The sequence below is a fragment of the Polypterus senegalus genome, chromosome 5, assembly GCF_016835505.1.
Source record: "Polypterus senegalus isolate Bchr_013 chromosome 5, ASM1683550v1, whole genome shotgun sequence".
In the NCBI taxonomy this organism is placed as follows: Eukaryota; Metazoa; Chordata; class Cladistia; order Polypteriformes; family Polypteridae; genus Polypterus; species Polypterus senegalus.
Window position 1 is genome coordinate 106090929 of NC_053158.1, and position 15177 is coordinate 106106105.

The 15177-nt window shown below is 36.3% G+C and overlaps 1 protein-coding gene across 1 annotated transcript in view; it reads right to left on the reverse strand.

The window, feature by feature from the left end:
- Positions 1-15177, reverse strand: part of acad11 (acyl-CoA dehydrogenase family, member 11) — a 559410-nt gene that overhangs the window by 276830 nt on the left and 267403 nt on the right. Inside the window, 1 exon segment of the mRNA XM_039754106.1 lies at positions 3800-3954. Coding sequence (XP_039610040.1) covers positions 3800-3954 — 155 coding nt within the window.

The following is a 15177-nucleotide window of genomic DNA, read 5'->3' on the forward strand; positions in this document are numbered from 1 at the left end:
GTTCACACTGACCATGTTTAGTTGTAAGGGGTAGTGCCTTTTAGCTTGTAGGACAGATTTTGAAATGGCTGAGGCTTTTAGAGGACTGTTTCATTTATGTTAGGTAGAATGCCCAGAGGGGCCTGGGCGGTCTTATGGTCTGGAATCCCTACAGATTTTATTTTTTCTCCAGCCGTCTGGAGTTTTTTTTGTTTTTTCTGTCCCCCCTGGCCATTGAACCTTACTCTTATTCAATGTTAATTAATGTTGATTTATTTTGTTTTCTTATTGTGTCTTTTATTTTTCGTTTCTTTATTATACAAAGCACTTTGAGCTACTGTTTGTATGAAAATGTGCTATATAAATAAATGTTGTTGTTTTTGTTTAGGGAAGCATGCAGCAGCAGTGGCACAGTAGAGTTTCGTTTTATATTCCGTATCACACTATATATTTGTAATGTTTTCAACACCTGTTTTGTGATGTATTGTTTTAAATCTAATCTTTTTATTATTTTTCCTAAAGTAATTTAGCATTTAGGGCAGCATGACGGCACAGTGGTAGCACTGCTACCTCACAGTAAGGAGACCAGAGTTCTCATCCCAAGTCCTCCCTGTGTTGACTTTGCATGGTCTCCCGATGTCTTTCTGTCACAGTCCAAACAAAATACAGGGTAGGTGGGTTGGTGATACTAAATTGGCCCTAGCGTGTGGCTGGTATGTCTGTGTTTTTGTGTATTTGCCCTGCGATGGATTGGTGCCCTGTCCAATGTTCATTCCTGACTTGCACCCTGCGCTAGCTAGGATAAGCTCTGGCACCCCCCATGATCCTGTTCAGTACTAAGTGTGCTTGAAAATGACTGAGTGATTTATTATTTATTTGTAATTTTTGCCTGATGTTTACAGAATGCACTGTATTGTGAAGCCTGTATAGTAATATATATTGTATGCCCATTAAGAGCATTGTCTCGAGCTTAGTGAGTATGTACAGTATATATTGGGGGGGTCAGAAGATGAGCACCTTGATTCAAACTGCATTATTTAATGCAAACATGTTGCTGCTATTTAACCAACAGTCTTTTAAAGTCCCTTTTTTCTCCCCATTTTTTTGTTTCCTCACGTAGTGCACAGGTTAAGAATCTCTTCTAAAGTCTATAAGTGCATTGACAAAAGATCCTGTTTATGCATCAACTGAAAATTTTGAGTTACCCATATGACTAACTAAAAACTATGTGAGGCAATATAAATATAATCTTTAACATTAAAATTGATTTTATTTAAGATATGTCACCATTAAAAAAAAGCCCACAGTTTTAAAACGGTTGGCTTTCACCATCAGTATATGTTGTGTCATAACAGGAATGCAACATAAAAAAAGATTTTTGCAGCCACTGGGATAAATGGTATTGGGTCATTTACTGTAATACTGTTGCTGGTCCCAGGGCCAAAAGCTTTATGAGCTCTACAAAGTATCAAGTTATTCCAGCCAAAATCATGCATACCTCTGTTATTCACACCTCAAAATCAGTAAAGAAATGGTGAGCTGAAAACAACGTCAGCATTTTCCAAAAACCATCTCCATCTCAGCCTATTACAAATCTTGAGGTTTCAGTTGATAAGAAAGTCCATAAACATTGACCTGCAGTTATATCAACTGTCTGGATAATTCCTTCATAAGGAACTGTACTAAAATTCTGGCATTGTTTTATCTAATCAAATTTATTACAGTAAAGGATTTAACTGCTAGAAAGACAAACAAATACTATTTCATTTACAGTATCACACTTTATAAGCACTGTTTATAACATATTGATAAGCACCAAACATATGACAGGATCAAACATTGTACCTTGCTGAGCACACTTAATGTACACATCCAAACTGATTTATTCACTCTGTCACAGGTGGCTGGGTGCGGTCAGCAATCAGCCACCTATTTAAGTAGCCGCCGGCCTGAAATCAAGGCCGGAGTCGGTGAGGAGGAAGACGAGGTCGGTGCAGAGGAGGCGAAGAGAGACCCAAGTGTGAATTGTGTGAGAAGACAAAAGTGGCTATTGAGAGCCTGGACTTTGGGAGACTGTGGGGCTTGGTGTCTGTGCACGTAAGACTTTGTATATAGTAGAACTGTGAATAAATGTGTGGTGATGGCTGAAATGGTGTCCGCCTGTGTGTGTCTGGGCCACCCTATTTTACAACTCATTTTCTCAACTCATACTTCTATTTCAGTATATGGAGGGGGGCAGACCTGAATGGATACGATTCCGGTTACATAGCAGATAAGACAGAAACCAGTCTTGCACAGAACACCATTCTGTTGCTGGTCAAAATAACTCAAATGCTCATGATCACTCACACTTCAATTTTTTATGTTCACCAATGGGCCTAGCAGACTCAAATTCCAAACAGTGGCCAGGCCAGAAGACAAATGTAGGTTTCTGGAGAGGTGAGTGTTCACCATGGTTCAATTTTCTACACTACACTACTAACAAATGGAAATAAACAGTAAAATTATTCCAAGAAGATATTTCAGTTGAATTAGCTAAGTCATCTGCAATGTAATACTACTGTCACCAGAAAAAGATGAATCTGTACAATAAAGTGTAGGATGTCTTGGATATTGCCATGGTAGAGTACTAATTGATTAACAATACACAAATACACTAAATGAAACTTTAAATATATAAAAATGACTATTTGGAATATTATGAATATTTTAATCACCAGTCACATGTGTTGAACAAAGGGTTGATGGTGAGACGGTACTTTTGATAGTAAGCCTGACTGTCTCTAACTATTCAAGATCTACTGTCCAGTGATGTTTACTTTTTTATTGCACTGTACTTCTTGACAGAGTATATTCCCTCATATACTGTATATATGATGTATATTTTTTCTTTGTCTGCCTTGTTTAGAAAGAATGCCACACTTAGCCTGACTTTGACTTATGGAGAAAACTACACGCTGGTTGGCCCTGACCATCATTAAATAAAAACCAAGCTGTAGACATAGGCAGAGGGAGACACACCATGATATGAAATTATTGAAGTCTGGGCTTTCTTTGAATTTGTGAGTTTCAATAAAAGTATCTACCTAGATCAAAATGTACTGTACTCTGAGCAGTCAGGAGGAGGACTGCATCAACATACTGGAGTGACCTGTCCTGATCTTCCTGTGAACCATCCCAGTTGTAGTGCACATCTGGTTCTGTTGCTCAACCAGGTATATCATTTGACACCTGGCTTAAAAATAGTAAATCATTTTTTGGATCCTTGTAACAATGTGATGATCTTTTCTGGCTGCTTTGGTTAAACTCCAGCAACTCAGATGTCAAGTGCAAGCCTATTCTCTGTTCTAGAGTCTTGCCTGACAGTAACATCAATGGTAATCCTTAAGGACTGCTGTATAACGTGGGACATGTCAGTAATTTTCTAACCTGCTTAGTCCTGATCAAGGTCACAGAGGGTGGTGGAGCCTATCCCTGCTGGCAAAGGCTGCAAGTCAGAAACAAACTCTGGACAGAGCGAACATACACACACACACTCCAACCACACACTATACACTATGCTGTATAATGTGTTTTATTAATTACTGTGTTGAGTTTTTTATGTCCTTTATGCTGTTATGAGGTATACTTTGTTTAAGCTTTGTATGCTTGCTTGCTTTACTGAGTGTACAGGATGTTCATAGAAGTAATTATGCCAATTTAGTGACCTAAATCAATAAAACTAAATAAAAAAGGGTCATCATATTATATCACAGCAGGTTACATTTTCTAGGAAATTCTGAAAAAAAAGAATGAATAGAATGTAGAGAGAAAGTCTTACATGCTGGTACAGTTTTTTGCCAAATGTCTTTCTGTGAATGGCATGCTGACAGAGAATCTCCAGTGCTCACTTAGCTAGTCCTATAGTTCGCATGCAGTGGTGGAGACGGCCTGGGCCCAAACGACCCTGCGCCATTTCAAATCCACGTCCTTCACCTTCACAAAAAAAGAGAAAATCATCATGCATAAGCACTATCACACATATTCAAAGATTAACAGCTTTACTGTAATTCCACAGGTAAGCAGCATTAAGAAGGTGGAAATCACTACCCTCCCAGAAAGCCAATATAAGATAAGTGTGAGTATCAACGCCAGCACCTCATGCAGAAGGGCTTGCCCTTCCATGATTTTGATTCATACCATGAATCTTTGCAGGTACAGACATTCCCCATGATGCATAACACAGGAAGAAATACTTCTGGCAATGTCCCTTTACAAAGTCTCAGCTTTAGCACCCATTGAGAGAACATCATTCTGTACTGAACTAGATATTTTATGAGCAGTTTCCAAACACACAGCTGGCTTGGTAGCTCTGTGATGCATAAGAGGATATTCTTTGGCCTAGAATCATCTTGTGTCATGGCAGTGGAGAATGTCGGCCCAAGATTGTACCAGGTTCATTCACACACAACATAAGGAATAATCCATCTAGAACCACCTGTTCAAAGAAGAGGATTACACCTTCTCTTGTGGTCTCTCCCAATCCAGATAATTTCAGTTTATTTTAATGCATAATTCCCTCCTCACCCAACTTCACCCTGTCACCTCTAACTTTATCATATGTACACACAGTGATTAGAGATTCAGTGTTCAATGTATAGTTTGCAGTCCCACACCTTGTATTGTGTCCTAGATACTGTAATATAATCTATGCATGTTACATTTTTACAAGTGTAGCAACTTGCAACACACTACAATACAGTACACAAGGCTTCACTGTCTAATGCACAGCACATGATAATATAACAAACAAGTTTAATGATATATTCAATGTATGTAAATAAAGATTTTTTTAACAAGAAAAAAACTAGATCCTGCATTTTATCTAAAACTTGCAGTATATGTTCCAGTTGTGTAAAACCTTTAAATTAAATTGATCACTATTGATAAATGAATAGAGGGGTAAATGTAAATGCAGCAAAAAAATCAAAAAGAAAAGTAATGCATTTTTATTTGGACAGGACTGAAGTCTCAGCTTATCACAAATTAATGTTTAACATGCAGAACGTGTATGCGCAAGCATCATGGCTGCCCAGGGTACATTAGACACATCCTCATAGCATGTCATCAGAAATTAACGACGCATTCATGAGTTGCAGTACCAGCCAAAAAACTGGTGCAGCGTGTTCAAGTTGGAATGTGACATCAGAATCTTTGTTTACTATCTACAAGTGACAGAAAGCCACTTTGCGGATCCCAAAAAATCAATGTGCATGCTTCGATGTTGGATGAATGGTTCCATGTGGTGAAGCAAATCATCAAACATAAATTCTGACATACAAATGTATTTGTGGTGCTTTTCTTCATCTATTTCTTGCATAGGAAATACAAGTGTTGCATATTCCACATCATAATGACACAATACATTTCAACGGTCTCACATACCATATACCATCATCTGTGCCACCTTTTTTTTGGCACCTTTGCAACCATGTCAGAATGTATGGAAGCAGTCACAAAGAAAAAAAAATAAGGCAGAGTGAAGAAAAAAAGGTCTATTTAGCGATTAAAGTGGAAATTTTGATTTTATTCTTGTTTATTTTGTCATTAAAGTAGAACATCATAAATGTCAACTTAAAACATACCCACTTGTTAATCGCTGCGGGCTTCTGGAACTTATTCCTGTGCTGACACCAGTGGCAGGCAATGATTGTTCTATAGAACACATTAAATTTATGATACTCTAGTTCTCTGTACATTTAGAATCATTAGATTTATACTTGATATCACTTTATTGATGAAATGTGTTAAAGCATGTATGTCACATTTTACAGATAAATTGTTAACTTCATTTAAATAATTAATACTGTTAATAATTACACATGTGGGGGCAGCAGAGTGACAGAGCGGTAGTGCTTCTGACTCACAGGGAGTCATGACCCTTATGTTCCCTGCTTGGAGTTTGCATGTTTTCCTGGTGGGTTTCCACACTGTGCTCTGGTTCCTTCCAAGAACATGCAGGTTTGGGGATTTGGTGATGATACAATGACAACAGTTTATGTGTGTGCTTGTATTCACCTTGCAATGAGCTGATGCCCCATACAGGGATTGTTTCTGCCTCGTACCCGATATTTGCTGGAATGGGCATGTCCATAGATTGCTGGATGTAATCATTAAACTTCCATCCTTTTCAGAGATATTGTGGTAAGGTGTCCTGGGAATGTAATAGATGCTTCAGGCAATTCACAACATAGCAAAGCCGAATATTGTTTTCTCCCCGCAATGATATGTTGCACTGCCACCTGATGGAATCTTTCAGATTTACATAAAGTACATACGCAAGTATAAACAGTACACTGCATGCATAGCAGTAGCATCCGCAGGAGCACACATCGTGTTGCACGAAGTATAATCCCGGCCTAATTCTCCATGCTAATTCACAAATAGTCTGGTGCTGAAGTGACCCACAGGTGGAGCTGTCCTGTTAAAAAAAGCCCATGATAGCCACACCACAGGAGACAAGCATTAAAGCTCTAAAGAAAAAAGAAGAAAAAAACACCCCATTTTTAATTCCTCATAGTCTATCCTTTAAAGTTGAAAATCGGACTAGTTGGGTTTTTTGGAAGTTTTTTATTTCATATTTGATGCACTATTGTTCAACATAAAAAAAAAAAAAAACTTCATTGAGATGAAAACAAAATCATTCGGACCCCGCTAATTATAACTGAAAAACAATGTTACGTATATTATTTTCTATTGTATAACATATTTTTATGTCTTAATTAATATCAAGAGTCCCAATTCAATTCATTAAGATCCCCTCCAGTATAGTCTATCCCTGCTCTGCTGAGTACAAAGAAACAAACAACCCTGGAAAAGGTGCTGGTCCATTGTAAGCCCATTCATACACACATCCACACATGCTAAGACACAGGAACTACCAGTTAACATATTCTACACATCTTTAAGGTTGTTGGAGGAAAACTTACATAGAAAGGGAGAGAGTATGAGAGTTCTACAAGGAAAATGATTAAACACATTATTCAAATCTATTCCATCCTACTCCAAATTCCCACTCAAAAATCAAGTGGCAGCAATGGATATCATCATAGGATACCAGGGAAAGAAAGAAAAGGGAAAAATAATTAAATTATTGCTTCAGCTATTCAGCTATACAAATTTCATGTAAACCTCTGGCAGCTCTTACACAGGAGTAAATACAACCTTAGTTTAAATGTTGTGGCCACCTGCTCGTCTTCACAGATTGATTATTGTAGCATTTGTGGGCCTTGTACCTTAGAGTTTCATAAGTTATCTATCTTGGGAATCTGAAGATGCCTTCATCTTGTTATTGCACTTCATGCCTAAGTACAGATTCAGTGATCAGAGAAAGGCTGTTGAAAGTAACTGCTACAAGTAGAACAAAGATTATCTGATCATCATGAGCAGAAAGAAGTGATATTTGATGTCCTCCTCTAAAGTCAAGGATCTTCTATCAAATACCTGGAACAGTATATCTTTAAGAAATATATTTCTATGAAACAGTGTTCTCTAACATTGCTGTTTTACATGGATATGGTTCACTGAAACTAAGGATTTTTTGAAGACAATTGTTATTTTCTTTTTCGAAGAGATCAGGCTTACTGAAGGTAAATTTGTTTTTGCTGTATGTAGATGGTAATTGGAACATTCAAAGTAGTCTGAAGATGCATCTTATGTATGGCAAAATATGTATTCAAATAAGTGCATATAATAAGGGCAGTCAGAACTTGGCTTTTCATGGAAATAAATGCATGTTACTGTATGAAAATTTAAGAGACAGAAAGTCTAATAAATACATTTAAAGTGTTCATACTCATACTTGTGGAACTCAATATGGAAAAAATATATATTTCTTGACAGGGACTGTAAATGTGCTGATAGGGAACAGTGATTTGGATTCAGATAAACAGTTTATAAATGTAATGGAGATTGTTTCCAAAATACAGGACAAATTTTCAAAATGCTGAATCAGGTGAACCAGATGGTTGAAATTGCCAAGATAAAAAGAGTGTTAGATTAAGTGGAGCCTGGCAATATTCTTATGGGAATACAGATTTTATCCAGTAACCATACACTGTTCCCCACACAAAACTTATTGAAGATCTACTGTACATAAGACGAGTGAAGTAATGTGTAATATCTGAAGAAATTACTAAATAACTGGATCATGTTCTAAGAAAAATACAACAGAATATGACAGTGAACTGAACTTCACTCATGGAAGATTTATAGAAACCAGATGGTTTGGAAGTGAACTGTCAAATATGTTTATTATCCTATCCAGATCCAACTCTAACATAATAAGGGAAGGGAAGCTATAGGAAAATAAGAAAAGAACAGGCCATTCAAACCACTATAACTCTTATTCAACAAATTATTCCTACAACATGCTATGCTGAGCCATACTGTTAAGCATCTGATTCCATAAATTTAATATTGTCCATTTTGCAATTAAAATATTTTTCAAAAATAATTATTTGCAATGATACATTTTACAATTTACAAGCTGACATAAATACAAAATGGATGTAAAAATGTGTCCTTCCACACATATTTGCACCGCTGAAGTTATGCAGTTTATCATTTACAATATTATAAGAAGTTTTAGAATGTACCACGTAAAAGTTTTAAAATGCATCATTTAAATGTTTATGCACTGGGCAAAAAGATATTTAATCCTTCCTTTGTCTGACAGCTGAATAAATTTACTCCGATGGTTACCCAGCTATAGATGTTTCCTCAGGAGGTAGCAGATACATCTTTGAGAAGTTTTTTTTTAGTGTGCCCTTTCCAAAAATGAATATGTTTTTTTCTACAAAAGATGTCAAATGTTTATAGAAAATGTTTGCTTTTATTGTTATAGAACTTAAAATCCAAGCAAATTATGATGGTTGTTTTTAAAGCGCCACTATAAAAAAGACAAGATCTTTTTGCATGCAAATGACCTTCTCCATAGGCTACAGAATAAGCTAGTTAAAGTTGCAAAAGCAGAACAGGTCTACCAGAAATATTCAAAGCCCCTAATTAGATGTTTGTATCCCAGAAACACTACTGCCTGCATACGCAAAAAGATCTCATGTACACAGAAAAAGATTCTGTGACTCTTTAGGGGCTCTGCATTTATTTTTTACCTATGATCAGGCCAAAAATAATTATTTTATGAAAAAATGATTCAAAATAAAACACTTCCAGTGTCTTGGTTATATAAGTGTGCATATCAATCCTGAAGGGGGTGTTAACTACATTTAGAGTTAACAAATCACATCCCAAAACACATACAGCAATACTTTAGCTTTTACTCAAAATCAATTAAAATGATTTTGAATAGCCCTTAATAAAACCATCTTTTCCTACAGAGTTTCTATCAAGACCTTTGTTAATTAGTGCAGAGGTAACCGCAATCTAAATCGAAGTAACAAAACATCTAAAAATCTTACAGATCTTACAGAGAGACTCCTCACATCTTGTATCTGCTCTTCCAATGTAGCACCTTGTCGTTAACAACAAGTTTGAGTTCTGAGCATATTCTCTGAAGGTTAGTGGCCATTGAAGCCACCTCGGATGTCAAACAAAACTCTTGCACTGAAATTTCCCAGTAGAATAATCTAGTTTGCCTTGGTGACAGTAGTCACAGCTGCATATAGATCAAAACAGGCTTTAACAATAACTGCCAATTTTTTGTTGTTCAGCCACAACTGCAAAATTACAAGGTACTCAGTGATATCAACAGAAAGATGGCTAAGATTCCTGATAATCTTATTCCTGATTGCAAAGCCAAATCTATGCATTCTTGACCAGAAATTCTTCTCAAAAGAAATTCAAGCCTCCTCCACTACATTTTTGATTAAACCCTCATCCAGCAAACATGTTTTGATCACAACTTTTGATATTATATCTCACAGGTTCCTTAGCCATGAGTACAACTAAATATTGGGGGATTTGTGGGGAGGGATGGGAATATAAAACAAATTACAGGTTGGAACCTAAACAATAATTCAGTTTGGCTGCAATGAAACAGCCTACCATTGACATACTTATTGATAAAGAGTTTGTCATTATTAATAAACATTCAGTGGAATAGGATCATAGTAATTCCTTTATTTAAACAAATAATTAAAAATGGAAGAGAAGCTTTGAATATTTATTGAAGGGCATTTTAGGCTATTTAGGAGTGTTTTTCCCTTTTCATTTTATTGGAAATATTCATGCTAAAGTTCGATGTAAATCCTGTACTTGGAAGTAGCACTTCTAGTCCTTTATTTTTCATAAAACAACTACAAGAATAATCATCATCATAATAAAATGACAAAGTAAACCTAAGCAATCAAAACAACAACATGCCTGCAATATTAGGCTTTGAAAGTATTGCTAATGACTTATTTACTTTAAAGCCAAAGTATAAAAGTCTTGCATTAAAACCTGGTAATACTCATCCTGCATTGCTCACTACTTTCTGTGCATTGATTAACATCACTCCTCTCATTCATTTTTGGGTCATTAAAAACAGAAGTTCACTATAGTTGGCTTCACATGAAAAACTCTTTAACATCATCCACTGAGTGAATCATGATATTGTGCTCTCTGCATACCCTGGTATGAACACAGTAAATCTTAATTATCGGTCAGTGTGTAAAGATGATTGTTATACTTGCATTGAATCAAATGTTGTGATTATATTAGGCTGGTCAGTTTATTTCTATTTCAGGGGTCTAAATTAAACATTTTAGAAGCTAGCAAACTGCATTGACAATGAACAGGGTTGAATGTCAGAGTGAAAGTGCTCCATTCCACAGGGGGACGGAGTGCTGCATTCCACAAGTGTAAAGAATATTTGTGCTGTATTCTACAAGCCTAGAAAGACCCAAGTATACAGGTGTAGACTTTCAGAGGAAAGAATATACTGTAAACTAAAATGCCATGCAAAAAACAGAGCATGGTATTTGGTAGATCGCAGAAACAGAGTGTGTGTCACAGAGGAACTTTTATCTGTTACTTTTCTGTGTGATAATCATTTTTATCAACTTCCTCAAACCTACTTAGTATTTAATCTTTAGAAAACACAACATTAAAACACAAAGTAACATCTAATTCAATTTTCCAGCAATTCAATTTCTCCACTATTTCAAATTAGAAGAAATCTACCAAATGTACCAAACCTCCAATTAACATTTCAGAAACACACTGTAGCTCTGTGTGTGCCAACCTCTCAATTCAACTTAAGATTTTTCACTGATCACATTTACTATATCTCTGTTAAAAATTTCCAAAATGTATCCAGGGCAAGATCCAACTTGCAAGGGTTGCCATGTCTCTCCAGAAACACTAGGCCTCATGTTTTGGGAGTGCCAAAAATGTACTTCATTTTGGGCAAAAAACTAAATATTTATCAAGTAGCCACGGTGTAACAATTACTGATAAACCATTAACAGCTCTGTTGGGTGTATTCACAGGTGGGCTTCAATTGGTGACGGACAAATTGATTGTAATAGCCTATACCACATCACTAACAGGTAGACTTATCCTGCTTAATTAACTGGAAGAATCACAACCCACCTTTTACGAGCCGATGGGTAATTAATGCTCTGTACTATTTGAAATTGGAAACAATCAATAGATTAAAGCAGGCGTCTCCAACCTTTTTTCCCCTGAGAGCTACTTTAACAAAATGAAAAAGGCCAAAAGCTACTCATGTTTTCTAACGTTTATTCTCATAGCTTATTTCAACCAAAAAGAACTGAATAAGCTTGTTTTGTCTGAACATTTACAAAAGGTTGGTGTCCACAACTCTCATTTTGCATTAAAACATCACAAAAAATATTTAGTTCACCTGCAAGTGCATTTTGTATGTCTGTATGCATTTTCTAGTGTATCTCACACTATTGAATTAAAACCTGAATGCTGTCAAAACAAAACAATGCAATTACAAATACACAGATATTACTTATTCATTTGTCATTTTGTTACATGTCACTGTTTCACTTCACAAGAGTATTCACATGTCCATTTGCATATGTGATGTGTTTTTTAGTTAGTAAGATGACTGGCACTGCATGGAGTCAACAAGAGAGGTGTATGGTGGAGTGTAGCAACTTAGGTTCACTCTTATGGAGTCATTTAAATGTTCATCTGTCAGTCTTGTTCTGAACTTTGAGTTTATGACATTCATGTCAGAAAAGGCAGACTCACAGAGGTATGTAGTCCCAAACAAAGCACACATTTTCAGAGCTGCTTGGTGAAGATTCTTATAGCTATCTGGCTCTACTAAGGTCCAGAAATGCTGAGAATGCTGTTGAGACTTTAACTACACATTATTTTAAAGGTTAACTAATATATAATATATAAAATTTAATGTCTGTCTGTCTGTATGTCTGTTCGCTTTAAATGAGAGAACAACTTAACGGATTTAGATCAGGTTTTTTTCTATAATTTGCTTGAACATTCCGATTGATTTTCTGACTCTCATTTTGCTATGTATCATAGTCGATTGCAGCACCGATTTATTTCCGCAAATCCAAGAAACACGCAGCAGGCCGAGGGAAGAGTGGGGAGTGGGGCTCTCCTCACTCACTCACCAGCTTCGGGGTGTGTACATTAACTCTGTTTAGCTAGCGAATGAGAGAACAATTGAATTCAACTTTGTTTAATATTAAAAATAAAGTTTTACTTAGGTCTTGATGAGTTTGAGTCCAGATATTCTCTTAAGTGTATGCCAGATTGAAAAAATAGATTGTGGATTGTGATATGATTTTTTGGAAACATCACCCAGCCCTAATTTGACTAATCAAGTTTTTAAAATTATGTAGGATACATTAACCCTTTGGCAAGCGATGTGTTGGAGACCTCTGGGTTAGAGGGTCTGTCAAAACCTTTTTTAAAACATAGCAAGACTTAAGAAAATTTTACAATTAGCTTTCTGTTTTTGTTTTTGTTTTTTCTTTTCTGCTCTTGGCTCTCTTCTTTTTCTCTCAGGAGGGGACTGAAATCTTCTTTTGTTAGTTTTTCATTTCTTTAAAAATGTTTTGCTATGCAAATTTTATCTGCTATTTTGTATATTCTGCTACTTTCTTGAAATATAATTAAAGAAATAGAAAAGAATGAGAATATGTGACAGTGGGAAGATCATACTTGTCATGTTACAAGCCTGACTTCAGAGAGTAGCCGTGTTAAAATTTCAGTCATTATTTGTTACTTTATGAAAGGTTTCCCATGGGTCATAACAGTGGGAAAGTATGAGAAGGGACATTAGGCTTTCGAAACAATAGTATTCTAATTTGTTATTGTTAAGAAAATGCATCCCTTTCCAATCTAAATTGGAACTCAATGTGTGCCTCAGTCTTTTCATCTCGAAATTTGCCGCAATACACGTTTATTGTTTATGGGTCTGCTTTGGTAAATTTATGATTTTGCTCTCTTGTTGCCATAGACTGCTGGTTAGGCTGACAGATTAAGTACAGCTCTACCTTCATACGTAGCCTAATGTATTGTATAGACTCAAATAGGGTTTGAACTCAACTTTTCTTTAGCTTTACTTCAGGACTAGGACAGCATTTTCTTCCCAACTTTAGGATTTACAACAGTCACTTTAGATTAGCTAATTAGGCTCCTTATAGCACAGTGCTTTAGTGGAATTATGAGTTAAAAGACTCCAAATTGCACTTAGAGAGAAAGATGTCTCTGATGCCAATTATGCTTGACAGTGTAGTTTGATTATAAAGTATTTTTTGTTTTGTTGATTCACCTTTCCCTTTTGAGTGCAAGTAGACTGATCAGAGCACAAAGTCACCAAGATGTAGATTTTGTGTCACATGTTGGCTAAAGTGCATCCCACAACTTGATCATCGAATCTGAAGTCACAAACACCTGATCTGGTGACAGTGACAGCCACTCCATTAAGATTAATTAAATGTAATGCACTTCAAACTATTCCAGCACCTTCCCATTCCTATAGCATGGAGAAGTACACTTTGGAAAATGTCTTTTTAACATACGGGTATACAGTCACCATGTTGGGATACAGTTGATCAGCAGTGATGTCCATTTCTCCTATACCATTTAAGCGCTGCTTTAGTTAAATCAAGTGACTCAATGTGTTTCATAAAAACACACATGGAAGAAGAAAACTCTATACCAATAAGCTAAATTTGTGATATATAAATGGCTTCTCAGTTAGCATCAAGCCAGGCAAAATTTTAACTGTTAATGATAGTGTTATCTACCCTACTGCAACTGAGTGGTCTTATATTCTTACCACCAAGACATTGACTCAGCTTGGAGGTCAAACCTCACCCATTTTGTGCATTCTGATATTCCAATTTTAGGACTGACGGTAGTTTGTATGCTACTCTGCTCATTTTGTGTCAGCCTCTGGTCAGTTTTTTGGTGGTGTGCTGATCTTAATATATAACCATACTGTTACCCATGTATATCAAAGAGCAGCTGCTATTCTTGATAGAAAAGATTAGGATGCATCTACCACACATTAATTAAATGAAGTAGAATTATCTAATTATATGAGGCTGACACAAATTAAGAAGTCAGTTACTTGGGGATGAAATATATTTCTAAAAGAATGATTATTCAGCGCATTTGAAAGTAGGACATAAATCATCTTTTTTCTTCCAATATTGTGTTTATCAAGCCTTTGCCTTATGGATACAGATACACCAGTCCTCATACAAAGGCTTTATATTTTGATCTCTAAATATAATTATACAAAACACAAATGTTTCATTTTGTTGATGTTTTTTGCTTAACTATTTAACTAAAAAGGCTTTCTCCACATGTGGAAGGAAAAGGATCCATAACTAGAGAGTGTGACAAGACGCTATATTGGTGCCAGACCCAACACAGACATACACGGGAGGCACATTAATAAAAACAAATAAATATTTTATTTTCTTCATCTGTGGGCTATGTCTTCCCCATACACACAGACACAACACAGTCCCAAAAGCACAAACAGAAACAACAAAACAAAAACACTCTTCTTTCCTCCACTCCTTTCGGCAGTTTTGTCTCCCTCCTCCTGACTCTGGCTTTTGAGTGGTGGGTGTCGGTTTCTCTTATAGCCCACCTGGAAACGCTCCAGGTGATAATTGACCTAAATTAGGCTGCACTTCCGGGTGTGGCTGCGGCACAGCCCAGGCGGGCTCAGAAAGCCGTGCAGGTCCCCTGGTG